This window comes from Elaeis guineensis, chromosome 4 (assembly GCF_000442705.2).
Source record: "Elaeis guineensis isolate ETL-2024a chromosome 4, EG11, whole genome shotgun sequence".
Classification (NCBI taxonomy): domain Eukaryota; kingdom Viridiplantae; phylum Streptophyta; class Magnoliopsida; order Arecales; family Arecaceae; genus Elaeis; species Elaeis guineensis.
Window position 1 is genome coordinate 57,248,169 of NC_025996.2, and position 21,596 is coordinate 57,269,764.

Below are 21,596 nucleotides of genomic sequence, written 5' to 3' on the forward strand. Positions count from 1 at the left end.
GGCGAGGTGGAGCTGGTAAAGGTACACACCAAGGAGAACCCAGCTGATGCACTTATGAAGGTACTTCCACGGGATAGCTTTCAGAGATGTGTTGAGCTGATTCGACTGATGGACAGAGTAGAGCTGGTTGAGGCCTTGGGACACCAAGGTGGAGATTGTTGTGATCCAGGTGGTGTGCCCAAGGCCTAGGAGATCAAGGCTAAGGTCAAGGTCCATCATTCATGAGGGCTTCATGGAGGCTCTAGGGCTAGTTGGGCCCTAGGTTGAAAGGCTGTGGGCCTTTCGGGTTCTTGAGGTGTAGGTTATGTGGGCCTCAAGGGACCAACTCTTTATGAGCCAAGTCTGGGCCCAGGATAGGTGAGATTAGGTCGAGTCATGGGTGTACATGGGCTTGGGTTAACCTAATCTCCCATAGAGTTGGTCAAGGGAGTTTTGGGTTTGGGTCACTTGACCTTGTGTTTATATATACATGAACTGTATAGGTTTGATTAAGCCAAGGAATACGAAAACTCTTTCTCTCAAGTTTCTCTCTCTTCTCTCTCTCTCTCCAGCTATTCTCCATGCCCCAGGAGCAAGAAACCCTAGGGTTTCTTGCCTCCAGGTCCATAGAAGGCAGGAAAAGCAGGGGAGGCGCTAGCCCCTCCCCCTTTGTGCCGCCAACCATATTGCCTCTCCCTCTCTTGCAGCCACCCAAACATCAGGTCCAGGACTTGAAATCTCTTGCTACGAGGTTGGTACAAGTTTCTCTCAGATCTGGAGTTGATCTGAGGTCGTTGGAGGTGCAGGTGAGATCTCCATCAACAGATCTACAGGAAAGGCTGCAGCAGGACAGATCTACAAGGTCTAGTTCTATCTACCTTCTTTCCTATCTAGAATACCCCGATTTGAGATCTATGAATTGAAAGACCTTGGTCCAGGCCTGATCTGGTTAGATACCAGATCTTGGATTTTTTAAAGGTGATCTTAGAGACGTTCTTCTTCTGGAACGAAAGGCTGATGAAGAAGACAGCAACCAGGCTGATTTCATCAAGGGCCTTTGATCGAGTCCAGAAGTCTTCAGATTTGTTCGTTGCTGGTTCCGCTACACCCAAGATCCGAGGGAGGAGTCGGGATCGTGCTCCAACACTACTCTGCTCTCTATATAACTCCTTTAGTTTGAGGAGTATGGAGTGAGTATCCATGCTCTCATGCTGCCTCTGTAGATCAGTACTCATAGAGGCAAATATGACACATTTGATTGTAAGAAAATCATTTTGCCACATCTTGTATGTGGCTACTTCATCCTCAATAGCATCATCTCCTAACGGCCCTAGTTCTGGAGTGTCAAGGATGTAGGAGATCTTCTTTTACGTGAGTATAATTTTTAAATTTCTCAGCCAAGCCACATAATTTGGACCGATCAACTTATTAGCACCCAAGATGCCTCTCAGTGATAATAAAAATACTATTTTTAATCTATAATAAATAAAAAATATAACATAAGCGATCAAATTACGATGACATACATAATTAAATAAGATCTTATATCTAATTATTCTCTCAATATTTTATCAGACACCATAGCCCTCACTATAATGAACGGAATACTATAGAGTTATCCAAGTGGGGTTGAGATCCTAATTCCTCATAAGAGCCTTGTGGTTACTCAACAAACCTAATGAGTTCATAGGTAGGAAACTCTTTTCAATTGCAACTCATGCAATTCTCAACTCTATCATATTTTCTAAAACATTAATAGTCTTGTGGTTGGATAATAAACTATAATATTCTAGTTAAGTACGACCCTTCATTTCTATACAGTCAAAATTGAATATAACTGCTCTTATGGTAACACAACAAAGTGTATATTCAAAATTATCGTAAGCATCTTGTATGTACAGAGCTACATTATATCAGTCCCTACAGCAAGTCTTATGGTTACACAATAAATCTGCTATAGTTCATGATATAATATTGACCTAGCATAAAGGAAGGTCCCTTAGTACTATTTTTCAATATTAAGCAATCCAAATTTAAGATTCGAATTAATACAATTGGCCAGAAAAGTGTAAAAATAAGTTTAGTGGGAGTCCCCCCATTGTTTTTTTAGACACCAACAAAATTGATCAGACCAGCGAACGAAACCAATTAAAAAACCACCGCACTTGAAAATACTCCTAGACATCAAAAGATTAATCATTTCAAGAATCGACAAGCTTAATTGTTGTTATTACTACTGACTTAATATAATTTTTACTAGGGCTTGGACTGGTCTCATGCACATTCTATTAAAGAAGCATATAGCATATAACAAAGATAATAACTTACATGCTTCAAACAATCAGATTATAACTATTTGAATACTAGGCTACTTAGAGTTCAATTTTAACATATCATATATGTACTACATAACCATCTCATAACTATAGCATATGATCGATCAATCATAAAATATTATGTTCAAACATAATATTTGTTACTTCATCATTCTAGGATAATCATCTACCACATAGCGGACATCTACCACTATGCCAGGGCAACCTTACAGAATGATGAATAACAAAATCTGATCATCAATAAATATCACATTTGATTGAATCGATCAAGGGAGGTTTTGATACCACTGTTGGATTTTGGATCATGCAACAGAAGATAGAATTTCAAAAAAATTTATGAAACCTAATAAACCCGAAAATCAAAAGCCCTAGATCTCCCTTGGTGTATTCAATCAAACATATATGCCTATAAGTGAGATTTAGATATCAAACCTTAGGTTGGTGAAGAATGAAAGATGCTGGTATCTTTTTTTTTTCCACCAGGTGCCCAAATGTTCGCCCTCCAATAGGTGATCTACAGAAAATCTGGATCAAGAAAATGCTCTGGCAGAACCTTGCCTTATTAAATTCTCCTCCTGAGAACTATCTTGCCTTGCTAGGACCAATTCCCAGCACTTCTTCACCAATTCTCTCTTAAATGGCCTAAACCCCTCTCTTAGCCTTTCAAAAGGATCTTTCTAAACCCTTGTCCTAATGAAAGACTCCTTGTCTCAAAGTCTAAGACCTTGTCTTAAAGAAGACCCCTTGTCTTAGCACTACAAGACTTTGTCTTAACAAGGGAAGGAAGAAACTTTATCAGACTTTTGATTGATTTTTATCTGGACCAAAGGGGGGGTATTTATAACGTACGAATAGATGCTAATATGTCTATTCACAAAGGTCTTGGATCTGGTTATTAACGTATCAAATACATCCTTTAATCAGAAGGATTGTTAGTTACGTCTTAAGAACTCATACAATGTTTAAGCATTGTATGACTTCTTTTCAATAACCGAACTTTCTTATGGCTATTTGACCAAGTCAAACCTAATCCTAGCCATCTAAATCCCATGCCATAATCTGATTAAGACCTTGAATTTAATTTAAAACCCCAGGAAAGAATTGATACGTGAAAAGTTATGAAGAAATTTTCTGCCTTCTAGAATTGGCGCCATCAAGATCCTATCTTGGTCCTCCAAATATGTTTTGACTTAGTCAAATCACTCAAACAAAGGTGGGGATTAAATCTTGGCCCTCTAATCCTTATTCCAAAAAGGTGATTAACATGCAGAAGGACTCTTAGCCCATCTGCATGCCAAGATTAAATCTCATGCGCCAATTCCAAGTGCCAAACCTTTTCCATTTTTTATCTTCATGCCAACTTGGTCTTCTAATCCCATTTAAATTGTATAAAAATGGTGTGTAACAAGATAAAAGAGAGAGGTTAATTGGCATAAAAAATTGGGATTAGATCCTTCCATGAGAAGGACTCTAATCTTCTCACACGTAACAAGCCTTCATGCGTTAAATCCCAAACGCTTGATCTGATTTCCACGCCCCATAAGCCAAAGATTTTAATCTTATTAAAATCTCATAAAATTAGGCATTGAACCTCATCAAATAAATATCAAAATGACATATAAATTCAGACTAAAATCCCTTTGGAGTAGGACTTCTTGTATGCCAAAAAATCTTGCGCCAAACCTTATGGCGCCTTACACCAAGAGTCCTACCAACTTGGGACTCTTGATAAATGGTGTCAAAACCATGAAAAAATTCTTAATTAAGGATAATTAAAATATCCACTAACCAAATTAAGTCCCACTTAATTTTATTTGATTTATTAACAAGGTTTCAAATCTAAATAGATTAGGTTAGGAGCTTGGGTTAGCCAACAAGTGCTAGCTTGTCAATTAGGCACCCAATTAGAATCAAATATCCCATGATTAAATCAAATAAAATCTTTGACCAATTTTTTGATGTGTGTGACCCTTTAGGTTTTACATCTAGCCAATAGTAGGTCTGAATTAATGTTGACCCGAATTGATTAGAGTCCATCTAATCGAATTAGGTCAAACCGATGCATATCGAAGTTGTCAAATTAGAATCCTTTCTAATTGACCTATGAATTAAACTCTTTAATTCATGAAAATCTACAAAACATGATTGATGTCTAGTAATATATCATACCTACTTAGTAGATATTGAATTTTTTGATAGAAGTATCAAAAATATCCTTCAATGGCAAGTTATCATGCAATTCAATCATTCGATCATCCAGCATCCCGAATATGATTATGTATATGGAACCAAGTCAAATCTAATTTCATATTCATAATTCTCTCAGTCATAAGATGATGATTTGATTAATAAAATATTAAAAAAAATTTAATTTTTATTCTACTTTGATCAAAGTCTTCTTGAATCATCTCTCGATTGGAGCAAGTAGGATGCGATCTCCTTTTACTAGGAGTGATCGATTCCATATTGACCTACTCATAACCTCCATACATAATCTACTATATCAAAAACATCCCGTTCATGACTAAGTCATCAATAAGTATGAACTAAAACTATGATTTCATATGCACAAGGTATCATGGTGGTCTCAGGTCTAAGGACCACATACACAATCCCTACTAGAGAAGCATCTCTTGACATTAGAATTTTATAAGATGTTTCTCATGTCGGATTAATTCAGTGAACTCATTCTCTAATGAGCACCCACACCCTTATATTAATGTCTCACACAAGTAGCTTATGAGATTAGCTACCCTCTCTATCGAGCATACATATGATGTGCTAGTTCTTTCAGAACATCGATCCTCGACTCAATATCCCTCTAATTAGGAATATTCTAGATTAGAGTTTTAGGATTTTAGGTCTCATAGGTATGATCTCATCATAATCTTAAAATCATTGTCCTGATCTATGAGGTTCATCATGATCTCAATTAAAAAATATAAGATGCAGCATATGATGAAACAAAAAATATCTTTTATTAATATAAAAAGTTATTTACATAAGTCTGGAAGATTACAAGAAAAATCTCTTATATACACAAGTCGATTGACTTGTAGGGCATATTTCTTTCAATCTCCTACTTGCACTAAATCCAATCGCTTTTATATTTTAACCCCATACAATTGAGGTGATGATCGAACTGCTGCTGTGGTAGAGCCTTAGTGAATGAGTCTGCTATGTTGTTCTTTGTATCTACTCGTTCAATAACTACATCTTATCTTTCGATAATTTCACGAATAAAATGGAAGCACCTTAGAATGTGCTTGGATTTATGATGAGACATTGGTTCCTTTGCTTGAGCAACAGCTCCAGTATTATCATAGTAAAATGGTACTGGATTCTCAATCTCAGAAACAATACTCAATTCAGTGATGAACTTCTTCATCCAGACAGCTTCCTTGGCGGCTTCACTTGCAGCAATATATTCTGCCTCAGTGGTTGAGTTAGCTACAGTTTGCTGCTTAGAACTCTTTTAGCTCACTGCTCCATCATTTAGAGTAAAAACATATCCTAAAGTGGATTTGCTATCATCAGGGTCTGACTGAAAACTAGAATCAGACTTTCAATTTTAGATCAGATTCCTCATAAACTAGAAAAATATCCTTAGTTCTTCTCAAATACTTAAGAATATTCTTCATTGCCTTTCAATGATCCTCTCCTGGATCAGCCTGAAAATGACTAGCAATGCCTAAGGCACATGCAACATCAGACCTGGTATATAGCATTGCATACATTATTGATCCTACTGCCGAAGCATAGGAAATAGAACTCATTCTTTTCCTCTCTTCAGGTGTGTTAGGAGATATTTTCTTAGAGAGATGTATGTCTTGACTCATGGGTAAGTAACCTCTCTTACTCCCATTCATACTGAACCTTTTCAGTACAAGATCTATGTACCTTGACTTAAATAAACCTAGCATCTTTTTAGATCTATCTCTATAGATCTTTATACCAAGTATAAAGGATGCTTCACCCAAGTCTTTCATGAAAAATTTAGATGATAGTCATAACTTGACCGATTGTAACATTGGGATATCATTCCAATGAGAAGTATGTCATCCACATACAAAACTAAGAAGGTAATGGCTCTCTATCTTCTTATATACACAAGGTTCATCCATATTTTTGATGAAGCCATATTCTCTGACCGTTACATCAAAACAGATATTCAAGCTCCTCGAGGCCTGCTTTAATTCATAAATAGATTTTTTAAGCTTACATACTTGATTTGATCTTCCACTTGAGACAAATCCTTCTGGTTGGGACATATAGACCTCTTCCTCAAGATAACCATTAAGAAAGACGGTCTGTACATCCATTTATCAGATTTTATAATCATGGTATGCAGCTATAGCAAGCATAATTTGAATTGATTTGAGTATGGCAACAAGTAAAAATATTTCATCATAATCGATATTCTATTTTTATCTGAAATCTTTAGCCACTAATCTGACTTTGTAGGTTTCTACTTGGCCATCTGCTCTAATCTTTTTCTTATAGACTCATTTATACCCGATAGGGGTAACACCCTCTGGTGAATCAATCAAAGTCTATATTTGTTTAGTGTACATGGAATCTATTTTGAATTTCATAGCCTCTAGCTATTTATCTGAGTCCCTACTCATGACAGCTTCCGTATCGGTCAGAGGTTCATCATTTTCTATGATGTGGGCTTCATTCTTTTCAATAACAAACCCATACCTCAAAGGTGCATTTCGGACTCTATCTGACCTATGGAGAGGAGGTGTAACTTATGGATGTATCTTATCAATAGGTACTTTTGATTGAGAATATTTTGTACTTCACTTTGAACTTCTTCAAGTTCAATATTTCTCCCACCGCTACTTTCTAGGATAATTTTTTTTCATGAAAGTAGCATATTTACTAACAAATATCTTTTGTTCAATAAGATGGTAAAAGAGGTATCACATACTCTCTTTAGTATATCCTACAAATAAATATTTATCTGCCCTAGCACTTGGCTCATGTTCAAAAAAATTTTTGACAAACGCTGGACAGCCCCATATCTTAAAATACTTAAAATTGGGTTTCTTGCCTCTCCATAACTCATATAGAGTACTAGGCATAGATTTTGAAGGTATCCTATTTAAAATATATATGACGGTTTCTAGAGCATACCTCCAGAAGGAAAAAGATAAATCTGTAAGACACATCATGGACCGCACCATATCTAATAAAGTGTGATTCTTTCTTTTAGCGACACCATTCAACTGTGGCGTATAAGGAGGGGTCCATTCAAAAAAAAAAAAATTTCTTAAGATGGTTCAAGAATTTACCAAAAAGATATTCTCCTCCTCGATCTGATCGAAAAATTTTAATATACTTTCTAGTTTATTTCTCAACTATACTTTGATACTCGTTAAATTTATCAAAAATATTAGATTTGTATTTTATAAGATACACATATCCGAATCTAGATAAATCATTAGTGAATATTATAAAATAAGAGTATCCACTTTTGGCTTCAGTTATCATGGGACCACATACATCTATATGTACAAGTCCTAATAACTCATTTACCTTTTCTCCATATCCATTAAATAAAATTTTAGTCATTTTTCTCGTAAGACAAGATTCACAAGTCCCTAATGATTCATAAACGTAAGGTTTAAAGAATTTTTTTTTGTATAACTTGTTAATTCTTGTCTCACTAATGTGACCAAGTCGGCAATATCAAAGTAAAGTATTATTTATGTATTCTCTCTTACGTTTCTTATTTTTATCAACATAAAAAATATTGTCATTAAGAGAAAGAATCAGAAGATCATTATTAACAATGCCATCACAGATATGCTCATTAGAAAAAGAAATAGAGCATCTAGTGCCCTTTTCATTTATTTCAAAATCTTGTTGTAATAACAATGATACATAAATAATATTTCTAATGATCTTGGGCATATAATAATAATTCTCCAACTCTAAGATCTTTTCAGAGGATAACTTCAACATATAAGTCCCCATGGCTTCTGCTTAAATGGACTCTTCTCCAGCACCGTAGAGCTCAAAATCATCCTTCTTCAAAACTCTAAGATTCTGCAGCCCCTGCAATGACTTGCATATATGAGAATCACAGGCGATATCCAATATCCAAGAGTTTGAATTAAGAGAACTTAATGATAGAATTGTATGTATCTCATACATACCTTTTGGTGCATTGCTTGCACCAGTCTTTACAGATACAAGGTAAACCTTGTAATTTTTTTTCAATATCCTGCCTTGCCGTAGTGAAAGTATGTACCCTTCTCAAAAGCTTTTTTTCCCTTCTTCTTTTTCATGACTCCATTTTTAGGATTCAGCTTCCTTTTTGAACCCTTCATGCCTGATTTCTTCTTAGAGGTCTTACCCATAAGAAGAACTAGAGCCTTATTCTTTTTAGTATGGCTCTCCACTGTTTTGAGCATATTCAACAGCTCACGTAATGAAGCACTCACTTTGTTCATATAGAAATTGATCACAAACTGAGAAAATAATTTTGGAAGTGATTGTAGGATCAAATCCTAACTCAACTCTCCATCCATCACAAAATCTAATGGACCCAATATGGTAATCAAGTTAATGACCTTAAGGACATGGTCTTGCACAGATGATCCTTCTGTCATTCGAGTATGGAATAATTGCTTGGATATCTCATATCTTGTAGTTCTACTCTGCTCTCCATACAACTCCTTTAGATTGAGGAGTATGGAGTGAGTATCCATGCTCTAATGCTGCCTCTGTAGATCATTACTCATAGAGACAAATATGATACATTTGATAGTAAGAAAATCATCATCTTGCCACATCTTGTATGTGGCTACTTCATCCTCAGTAGCATCATCTCCTAACGACACCGGTTCTGGAGTGTCAAGGATATAGGAGATCTTCTCTTACGTGAGTATAATTTTTAAATTTCTCAGTCAATCCACATAATTTAGACCAATCAACTTATTGGCATCCAAGATGCCTCTCAGTGATAATGAAGATGTTATTTTTAATCTACAATAAATAAAGAACATAGCATAAATGATCGAATTATGATGACATACATAATTAAATAAGATCTTATATCTAATTGTGTCTCTCACTATTTTATTAGACACCATAGCCCTTACTATGATGAACGGGATACGGTAGAGTTACCCAAGTGGGGTTGAGATCCTAATTCCTCATAAGAGCTTTGTGGTTACACAACATACCCTAACGAGTTCATAGGTAGGAAACTCTTTCCAATTGCAACTCATGTAATTCTCAACTCTATCATGTCCTCTAAAATATTAACAGTCTTGTGGTTGCACAATAAACTATAATGTTCTAGTTAAGTATGACCCTTCATTTCTATACAGTCAAAATTAAATATAATTGCTCTTGTGATAATACAACAAAGCAGTATATCTAAAATTATCGTAAATATCTTGTATGCATCAGGGCTACATTATATCAGTCCTTACAGTAAGTCTTGTGGTTACACAATAAGTCTGCTATGGTTCATGATATAATATTGACCTAGCATGAAGGAAGACCCCTTTGTAGTATTTTTCAACATTAAGCAATCCAAATTCAAGATTCGAATTAATACAATTGACCAGAAAAGTATAAAAATAAGTTTGGTGGGAGTCCCCCCGTTGCTTTTTTAGACACCAACAAAATTGGTCAGGCCAGTGAATGGAACCAATTAAATAACCATCGCACTTGAAAGCACTCTTAGACACCAAGAGATTAATCATTTCAAGAATCGGCAAGCTTAATTATTGTTATTACTACTGACTTAATATAATTTTTACTAGGGCTTGGATTGGTCTCATGCATATTCTATTAAAGAAGTATATAGCATATAACAAAGATAATAACTTACATGCTTCAAATAATCAGATTATAACTATTTGAATACTAGGCTACTTAGAGTTCATTTTAACATATCATATATGTACTACATAACCATCTCATAACTATAGCATATGATCGATCAATCATAAAATATTATGTTTAAATATAATATTTATTATTTCATCATTCTAGGACAACCATCTACCACATAGCGGATATCCACCACTATGCCAGAGCAACCTTACAGAATGATGAATAATAAAATCTGATCATCAATAAAAATCACATCTAATTGAATCGACCAAAGGAGGCTCTGATACTACTGTTGGGTTTCGGGTCACGCAATGGAAGATAGGATGCCAACAAATTTTATGAAATCTAATAAATTCGAAAACCAAAAGCTTAGGATCTCCCTTGGTGTATTCAATCAAACATATATGCCTATAAGTGAGGTTTAGATATAAAACCTTAGGTCGGTGAAAAATGGAAGAAGCTGGTATCCTTGTCTTTTCCATGAGGCATCCAAATGTTCACCCTCCAACAGGTGATCCACACAAAATCTGGATCAAGGAAACGCTCCGACAGAATCTTGTCTTATCAAATTCTCTTCTCGAGAACTATCTTGCCTTATTAGGACCAATTCCCAGCACTCCATCATCAATTCTCTATTAAATAGCCTAAACCCTTCTCTTAGCCTTTCAAAAGGATCTTTCTAAACCTTTGTCCTAATGGAAGACTCCTTGTCTTGAAGTCTAAGACCTTGTCTTAAAGAAGACCCCTTGTATTAGCACTACAAGACCTTATCTTAACAAGAGAAGGAAGAAACTTTATCAGACTTTTGATTGATTTTTATCTAGACCAAAGGAGGGTATTTATAATGTACGAATAGACGCTAATATGTCCATTCACAAAGGCCTTGGATCTGGTTATTAACATATCAAATACATCCTTTAATCAGAAGGACTGTTAGTTACGTCTTAAGAACCCATACGACGTTTAAGCATCGTATGACTTTTTTTCAATAATCAGAGTTCCTTATGGTTGTTTGACTAAGTCAAACCTGATCCTAGACATTCAAATCCCATGCCATAATCTGATTAAGGCCTTGGATTTAATTAAAAACCCCAGGAGAGAATTGATATGTGAAAAGTTACGAAGAAATTTTCAGTCTTCTAGAATTGGCGCCACCAAGATCCTATCTTGGCCCTCCAAATATATTTTGACTTGGTCAAATCACTCAACCAAAGATGGGGATTAAATTTTGGCCCTCTAATCCTTATCCCAAAAAGGTGATTAATGTACAAAAGGACTCTTAGCCCATCTGCATGCCAAGATTAAATGCCATGCACCAAATCCAAGAGCCAAACCTTATTCATTTTTTATCTCCATGCCAACTTGGTCTTTTAATCCCATTAAAATTCTATAAAAATGGTGTGTAATAAGATAAAGGAGAGAGGTTAATTGGCATAAAAAATTGGAATTAGATCCATCCATGAGAAGGACTCTAATCCTCTCACACGTAACAAGCCTTCATGAGCTAAATCCCAAACGCATGACCTGATTTCCATGCCCCATAAGCCAAAGATTTTAATCTTATTAAAATCCCATAAAATTAGGTGTTGAACCTCATCAAAGAAGGATGAAAATGGCATAAAAATTCAGACTAAAATCTCTTTGGAGAAGGACTTCTTGTATGCCAAAAAAATCTTGCACCAAACCTTATGGCGCCTTACACCAAGAGTCCTACCAACTTGGGACTCTTGATAAATGGTGTTAAAACCATAAAAAAAATTTAATTAAGACTGATTAAAATAGGCACTAATCAAATTAAGTCTTACTTAATTTTGGTTGATTTATTGGTAAGGTTTCAAATCCAAATAGATTAGGTTAGGAGCTTGGGTTAGCCAACAAGTGCCAGCTTGTCAATTAGGCACCCAATTAGGATCCAATCTCCCATGATTAAATCAAATAAAATTCTTGACCAATTTTTTGATATGTGTGACCCTTTGGATTACACATCTGCCACTAGTAGATCTAGATTAATATTGACTCAAATTGATTAGAGTCCATCTAATCGAATTAGGTCAAACCGATGCATATCCAAGTTGTCAAATTAGAACCCTTTCTTATTGACCCATGAATTAAACTCTTTAATTCATAAAAATCTATAAGACATGATTGACGTCTAGCAATATATCATGTCTATCCAAAAGATATAAAATTTTTTGATAAAAATATCAAAAATATCCTTCAGTGGTAAGTAACCGTGCAATTCAATCCTTCGATCATCCAGCATCCCAATATGATTATGGATATGGAACCAAGTCAAATTTAATTTTATATTCATATTTCTCTCAATCATAAGATAATAATTTGATTAATGAAATATTAAAAAATTTCTAATTTTTATTTTACTTTGATCAAAGTCTTCTTGAATCATCTCTCGATCAGAGCAAGTAGGATGTGATTTCTTTTTACTAAGTGATCGATTTCATGTTGACCTACTCATAATCTTCATACATAATCCACCATATCCAGAACACCCTATTCATGACTAAGTCATGAATGAGTATGAACCAAAACTATGATTTCATATGCACAAGATACCATGGTGGTCTCAGATCTAAGGATCACATCCACAACCTCTACTAGAGAAGCATCTCTTGACATTAGAATTCTATAAGATGTTTCTCATATCGGATTAATTCAAAAAACTCATTTTCTAATGAGCACCCATACTCTTATATTAGTGTCTCACATAAATAGCTTATGAGATCAGCTACCCTCTCTATCGAGCATACATCGGATGTGCTTGTTCTTCCGGAACATCGATTCCTGACTCAATGTCCTTCTAACTAAAAATATTCTAGATCAGGATTTTAGGATTTTAGGTCTCATAGATATGATTTCATCATAATCTTAAAATCATTGCCCTGATCTATGGGGTTCATCATGATCTCAATTAAAAAACATAAGATGCAGCATATGATGAAACAAAAAATATCTTTTATTAATATAAAATATCATTTACATAAGTCTAAAAGATTACAAGAAAAATTCCTTATATACACAAGTCGATTGGCTTGTAGGGCATATTCCTTTCAGTTCTGTCATCCGAAAGTCCTACACTAGCAGGTCCCAGTGAGACGGATTCGAGTGAGGCGGATCCGAGTGGTATTATTATTTTTTTATATAATAAAATTTAATTTTTTTATTTAGATAGCTATTATATTAATGATTTATTTATTATTATTTCAGATCAGTCTCCACCGGTAGTGAGGCGAGGGTGAGGTCCATCGAAGACCTCGCTCTATAACATTGGAGACATCCAAACTTTTTCTTTTTGAGTTTAATTATTAAATTATTTATTCTTAAATTAAATTTATTATTTACTAATTTCACTGGTAACCGTACCGAGAAGATGTATCCAGAACATCATGAATTGGACGAGACAGATCGTACCGTATTACAGAGGTTCGAGGTCGTTCGCTCATCACATAGAGCAGATGGTAAGTAATTTTTAATTAGTATATAATTCTCTAGCTATTTAAAAAATTTTAATTAATTATTCTTAAATTATTGAGAGATGCTAAGAATGACGAGCTTCCTGATAGGATCGATATCTACCAGCGACAGTCAGGAGAGTGGACAGCAGGGAGTCAGGAGCTCTTTGTAAGTTTTTTTATTTTTTTTATTTATAGTCTGATTTTTATAATAAAAATAAAATAGCTATAATTTTAATTTTTAAGATCGTATGACAGACATAAGATCCCAGCCTACCTCTGAGGGCTCGACCGCACCCACAAATGACGAGATCTGTGAACAGATGCTTGGTATGAGATCCTATTATATTAGGAGTCTAGGATATGGGATCACTGCTCTCTCATGCTCATGCTCGTTTAGGGCTGACATCTATGCTGTCTGTGATGCTCGACTGATGGAGGTACAGATACAGGCTACTGAGGATCGACAGCGAGCTCATGAGTTGGCTGCATATGTCGACGAGCATCAGCGGCTTCAAATCCAAATGATGGAGTGGATGATACAGTTGATGAGGCAGCAACAGACTAGTCTGAGCACTTTCGAGCACTTTTCATCCCCAACTCGTTCTCCTTCTGCAGATGCCGACACTTGACGGCCTCTTTATGTAATTTTTAATTTTATTTTAAATCTTTTATAATTTTAATTTAATATAATAAAATAATAAAATTTATTTATGAGTTTATTATGAAAATTTTTTATTTTTATTTTTAATTTATAAAAAATATTATAAATATAAATTAAAAATATATATTCATAAATTATTTTTTAAAAAATATTTATAAATTATTAGCAATGAAATTATTTTCAATGAAATATTGGTCACCAAAAATATTTTACTATGATAAAAAATTGATCGTAAATAAAATTTTTAATAAATTTAAAAATATTAAAATTTTATATTAAATTAATAATGATAAAAATATTTTCATATCTAATAAAGATATTTGTGAAGAAAAATTTTCATCACTAATTTTTTATAAATTTGATTTTTATAAATATTTTTAATTAAATTAATAGCTATGAAAAATTTTCATCGCAAATGTGTTTATTAGCGATGAAAATATTTTCATCGCTAAAAGTTTTTAAAATTTTAATTTTTATAAATTTTTTAATTAAATTAATAGTGATGAAAATATTTTTATCACTATTAATCTATTATTTATTAGTAACATTAAATTTCATCATAAATATTTTTTTTATGACTAAAATTTTTTATCGTAAATAGTTTTCAAAAAAATAAATTTTTTAATGATGAAAATTTTTTATCATAAATAATCGATTATTTACAATAAAAAAAATTTTCCATCATAAAATATTATCAACAATGCGATTATTAACAATGAAATATTAGCAACAAAAATTTCATCGCTAATAACTATTAGCAATGAAAATAGGTTATTAGTGATAAAAAATTTTCATCGCTAATAACCTATTTTGTTGTAATATTCCAACCCATGGTGGGCAGAGTTAGAACTGTTCCAACCCATTGAAAAGAGTTTCAATAATACTATGATAGAGATCACAATATATCTCACTACCAAACAAAATAGAATCTTTGAGATCACACACAAAAAAATTTTTGACTGATCAGATGGTTGAATTACGATTATGAATCGTAGCAGGATTTGATTATCAGTTTGATTGATGATTGATCCAATACAAAAGTTACAACCAAATAATTCACTAAAGAGTTAGTGAATTAAAAGAGGATTAATTAGCAATTGGATTGCTAAGTGGCTCAATTTAATTGAGCTATGGGACTTGCATCAAGTCTAATTAAATTGGATTTAATTTGACTTGACATGGGTTTGATTTGATTAAACCTGATTGGGTTACAAGATAACCTAAATTGTATGAGAGAATGATTCCTATTTAAATTAGGATTTTAGTTTGACTTAATTTTTAATTAGACTAGGATGTATGAGTTCTTATTTGGATTAGAAATTCTTATTCTCATCGGTGCACCAAATCCTAATTGGATTAGGCTTAAATTGAGCTTGACTTAAGCATCAAGGGAGAGTCCAAAAGAATTAGGACTCCTTCTTTAATTAGGTGACATCTAATCTAAATAGTTTGAGCTTCAAATTAGATTTGATTTTTCATCTATTTAGGTCTAATCTGATCCTAATATGATAAGGATTGGTTGAGATTTAAATTGGTTTAAACTAGCCACCTAAAAGAAGAGTCCTAATTAGATTAAACTCTTCTCTCCATGCCTTAAACTAGTCCCACGCCTACTTGGATTTGGATGCCTAAACAAACCCACGCCCAACCAATTTTACACGCCATCTCTCTTCTCCTTTTAGCATGTAAGAAATATAGGAAATCCCCTTTCTCTCGTATAAAAGCTGGGTGCAAATCTGATTGTATTGGGGTGGCATAAAATCTAGAATCCAAGGGTGTTAGGATTCTTATCTCCAATCCAAATTAGAACTCCCTCTTCACCAATTTAAACAGCACCATATAGGATGGTGATAGATAAGATTTGCATCAGGTTTTCACGTCCAAAAGGGGAGGAGCATGCGTGAGAAAAATAAGGAGAGAGGGCATGGCATCATGGCTCCTTAATGTGAGGTATGTTGAAGTATATCCCTTCTTTCTTACACAACCAAAGGTTGGTTGTTTGGACAATCTCCTCTCTCTTTCTCTTGTCCATATTGAGACATGAGTTTCTCCTCTTCTCTTTGTCCAAAAGTTGGACAAAAACTTCTACATCTCTATTTTAGAGATTTGGTACATGGGTTTAAGGAAGAAAAGAGAAGAAAAGATTCTTCTCATGATTTCTAGCGTAGAGATCAAGATCTTCCTATATTCTTCTTCTTCTCTAAGATTGTCTTGAAAGAAAATAAGATTTTCAACTATCAAGATGTGATCTCTGCAAGGGAGCTAGCACCCCGATAAGATCAAAAGGCTTCTGATCAGACAAGAGTCTCATATGGATATCCATAGAGGTCGGATGCTTGTGCGGCTACAAGAGACCTTCAGAAGACATCCATGATCATCAGTTCACAGTGAAGATTGATCCATAGCAAGGTATATTTTTTATTTATTTTTTTCTATTTGATTTCTGTATCTGAATCTTATCTCACATATGATGTTTCTATTTTGGTTTGAAGATTTGATCTTATGCATGCTTAGATTAAATTAGATTTAATATGAAAATTTTTAAATTTCGCTGTGTACTTATTTTGAAAAATTTTTCATGCATGAAATTATAAAAATCCAATAGCATGAGGGCTGGATGTCTTAGACGCCAGTTGGGACCTGAAGCTTGAGCACGCAGGGCATGCTCCGGCTCCTTTGCAATGCTGACCAACACCTTCTCTTAGCCTAAGCACGTAGGGAGCATAGGGGCTAGATGACTTGGATGCCAGTTGGGACCCGAGGCCCGAGCATGCAAGGCAAGCCTCGGCCCCATGTTTGCAATGCTGCTTGATATCTTCCCTCAGTTCGAGCGCTCTACATGCCGAAACCCAAATCCCATGCTTCTAATTAATTAATTAATTAAACACCTAAATAATTAATTAAATTAATATTTAATTAATTAATTTTTTAATATCTATTTTTATTTAATTAATATAATTTAAATAAAAAAATTAACTTTTAGTGATGGTATTGGCCGTCGCTAATGCCATCGCTAAAACTCACAGCAGAAGGCAGACTGCCGTGCAGGGATTGAGGCATGGGCTGGCGCACAAGGACAGAGGGACGAGGGATAGCTCAGGGACGGTATGCCAACTTGAGGATGCAGTCGCGGAGACGAGGCCGTGGGGATGGGGCCGCGGGGAGGCGGCACAGGTCAAGGCCACGTGGTCGAGCCGATGGGGCAGGGGCCGACAAGGTCGAGGCCGGGGGCTAGGGGCGGTGGGGCAGGGGCCATGGGGTCAGGCCGGCGGGGTCGAGGTCGTGGGAAGGAGGCACTGGTTGGGGCCACGTGGTCAGGCCGGCGAGGTCGGGGCCACGGGCTAGGGGCGCTGGTGCAGGGGCCGACGACGTTGGGGCTAGTGGGGTCGGGGCAGCTGCAGGCATGGCCGAAGCACAGGCTCGGGGCCACGGAACGTCGGAGCACAAGGAGGGGGGAACCGTCGGGAAGGAGGCACCAGAGAGGGCGGGAAACCATCGGGAAGGAGGCGTCAGAGAGGGGGGAAAAATATGTGGGCTTGGGGCCACGGGATGTTGAAGCGCAGAAAGGGGAGAACTACCGAGAAGGAGGCATCGGGGAGGGGGAGAACCATTGAGAAAGAGGCATTGGCGAGGGGGGAAAGTCAGGAAGGAGGAGGAGCTGGTGAGGGTGGAATCGCCGGAAGGGGAGGGGATAAGGCATGGGAGGGAGAGAAGTTTTTTTCCTCCCGTGGGGTGAGGGGGTTATTTTTGGTGGACTATTAACCACGACAAAAAATGCCATTTCTAATGCCATCGGTAAAGTATTAGCGATGGCCAATATCCATTGTTAAAAACTAAACTCTGTCGCTAATACTTTTATCAGAAAAAATATTTTTTTCATAATTTTTTAATTTTTTTTTTCAAATTATTAGAGATGGTAAATATTTCTGTCACTAATAGCTGTTGGCAATTAATTAATTTAATTATAATTATAATAAAAAAATTAAATTTTTAAATTTATTAGTGATGGCTTTTGCTGTCATTAATAGTCAATAGTCCATCGCTAATAGTATTAGCGACGATAATTTTTTGGATCATTTTTTGATGATTAAAGATTATTATTAGCGATGGCATGTTTTCCATCGTTAATACCATCGCTAATAGTCAGATTTTTTATAGTGAATTGTCGGTAGTTGGCAAAGCAAAAGAAATGGCTTAAAACAAGAAAGGTCTTGTGCTTGCCCAAAATTGATAATTCACAATCTCCAAATGACAACAATAAGCCCGAGAATGAAAGGAAAAATAAGCTTAAATCTCTCAACTAGGTCCAACAAGGCTAAATGGGGGAAACCAGTGTTCTCTCTAATAAAATTCCGAGGAGAAGACTTGAATAATAGCTCAAAATTGATGGCGATTTCTTGAGAAATTGGTAGTGGAAATCCAAGGGAGAGAAAATCACTATTTATTGGCAGAATTTAGGGTTGTTTTAGTCCGATTTTGATGGACCAAATCCCAATCTTCGATGGAAATCCGGGAGAGAAGAAGACTCCGATCTGGGGTCTTGTTCCTCCTTTCCACCCACGTGGCAAGCATGTTTTTTAATTAATAGGGATTGGGCCTGGTTGACTTTAGGCAGCCCAAGAGCTCAACGAGCTCGGCCATTACAATAATAGCTTTTGTTCACTAACTACATTGTTACAGTCAATTTTATGCCCATCTAATATAATGGTTAGATGTTTTCAGAAGAAATGTTTTTCCTATACACCATAGATCATGATCAATATATAAATTTTTGTTTTTGAAATATTATCACTAATTTCTATTAGGACGCATTTGAGGGCAATTGCTCTCTAAAGCATCTCAGGTTAACTCTGCATGGTTTATGCACTTTTGAGGACTTATAGCATTGCATCAAATGGATACAAAATGGTGACACTATGTTTTGATTTGAACTATAGTCTAAGAAAATTCCAATGAGTTATTTTAATCTATACATATGTTAAGAAATTTAAATTGAGATCAATAGTTTTTGATCTACAATTAGATAATCTATAATCTACTTTCGTTTACTAGCTATGTTTTTTACCATTTATTTTGTTCTTCCTCAATGCAATGGTTAGAGAACTTCAGAATAATTCTTTTTAGTTTCTAGAAATTTTAAACGACATAAATCATAGTCAATGGAATGGATTTTTAATTTATTTTCAAAGGGCAATTATTAATTTCCATTCGGAAGTATTTAGTATCAAATACTATTAAAAGCATCTTAATCTATCTCTCTATATAAAATGGATTTCTGGATTACAGTTTTAACAGATACCCTTTATTGTTTGGATCAATTAAATGTTAATTTACATCTGAACAAATCTTAAATCGATCTTTAAATTAAGAACGGACATTTCATTCAAACTTGAACCAAGCTTCATTTAATCTCAATTTAATTTCTTGTTGATTAGGATTAGCCAGCTGATGAGATAATCTTATGTTTGGCTCCATTTAAAATTAAAACTCAACTTGAGAGACATGTCTCATCAGCTGGAAAGATCGATGAAGGGTCATGTTTGATCGGTTTGGAAGGGAAGTCGGAGAAGATAAGGTAAAATACCGCGTCTGGAAGTCCGGTGGAACTTTCTCATCGCCGGTCAAAAGATCCGTGTCTTGTTTTCTCTCGAAGATGCGCCTACCCGCCCGGGCAACATTGCATAGCTGACAAATGGCAAATTCATGGAAAGGACGCAAGTAGTCAAGGTCTGTCTTGACCCAAATCAATTGACTTGGACTATTCAAACCAACGCTCCCCACACAAAAAAAAATCCTGGATATTTTGTCATGACTCCTGAGCCCCGCTACGGATCTTTTTCCTCTCTCTATAAATGAATATGAAAGCCTTGGTCCATACAAAGTTGCTAATAATTAATTGGGGAAAGTGATCAGGAAGATGGAACTGGTAGCGTTGTTGATTTCCACCCTTTTAGTGGCCTCTTCTGCCTTCAACGCCGCGGGGGCTGTTGAATACGAGGTCACCAACAACGCCGTCGGCACCGACGGCGGCAACCTCTTCGACCATGAGCTTGGGGTGGACTACAGCAAGCAAGTGCTGGCCGATGCCTCTGCCTTCGTGTGGACGACCTTCCAGCAGTCCTCTGAAGCGGACCGGAAGAATGTGCAGCTCATAACGTTATCCATCGAGAGCTTAAACAAAGATAACGTCGTCGCAGAAACGATCCAGAACAATATCCATTACAATGCCAAGTTCATCACCGGCACCGGCGATGACTTGAAGAGAGGCTTCGAAGGCGTCCTTTATCACGAGATGACCCACGTTTGGCAGTGGAATGGAAACAACGCGGCCCCGACATGGGTGATAGAAGGAATCGCAGACTTTGTGAGGTTGAAGGCTGGATATGTGCCGAGCAACTGGGCGAAACCCGGCGAAGGGAAAAATTGGGAGGAGGGCTATTCCGTGACTGCTCGATTCCTCGACTACTGCAACGATCTTAAGGGTGGTTTTGTGGCCCAACTCAATGCCAAGATGAGGAATGGGTATAGTGATGACTTCTTTGCGGAGCTACTCGGCAAGCCCGTGGATCAACTTTGGAACGACTATAAGGCTCGATATGGAAGCTGATGGATGGACGAGCTTCATCCACGCTATGACATAATATAGCTAGAATAAGATCAAGTTATGATCCTAAATATAGTTTTTACCTCTATATATGGGATGGTCGTTCCTGATGTATCATCTGTTTGAGATCTAGTCTAGCTAGAATATATCTACAAATTTCAGAATTCCAATGACCCATGTAGAGTAATATATTCCAGATTAAGATATGCCAATCTACCTTGGCTTATCGTTCTGCTTAGTTGCCTCGCCGCTGCACTCCTGCTCCATTTCCTGTTCAGTTTGTCACTGAAACAGCGCCTGATGAATGGGCCAACTCAACGCCATCAGTCTATGACTCCTTATGAAAGTTGACATTGTGCCCCTACTGTGTAAACGGGAAATGAAAACATTTTTCCCATCCTTAGGTACACTTCGTTATTGAAAACTGATAGGGCCTAGAATCCATTCTTTTATGGGTAAATACTATGAGAAAATTAGTTAATTTTCTATTAACCAACTTACCTATATTTTTATGCTTTTCTAGATGGATAAATCATGTTCTCACAGATAGCATTTATCTATGAAATTAAAGAAAAATCTTAGCCATCTAGGAGATAGATAAGTCATTTTTCCATCAACAAAAAAAATAATATTTTTATTTCATGCCTAATATACTCCTAACCCTATAATAATAATATAATAAT

General features: G+C 35.8%; 1 protein-coding gene across 1 annotated transcript; it reads left to right on the forward strand.

Moving 5' to 3' along the window:
* Positions 1-20,181: 20,181 nt before the first annotated feature.
* On the forward strand, positions 20,182-21,145 carry LOC105042501 (uncharacterized). The gene has a single exon (XM_010919745.4). It carries the CDS (start codon positions 20,227-20,229, stop codon positions 20,914-20,916), a length of 690 nt encoding a protein of 229 aa, XP_010918047.2. The 5' UTR covers positions 20,182-20,226; the 3' UTR covers positions 20,917-21,145.
* Positions 21,146-21,596: the final 451 nt, after the last annotated feature.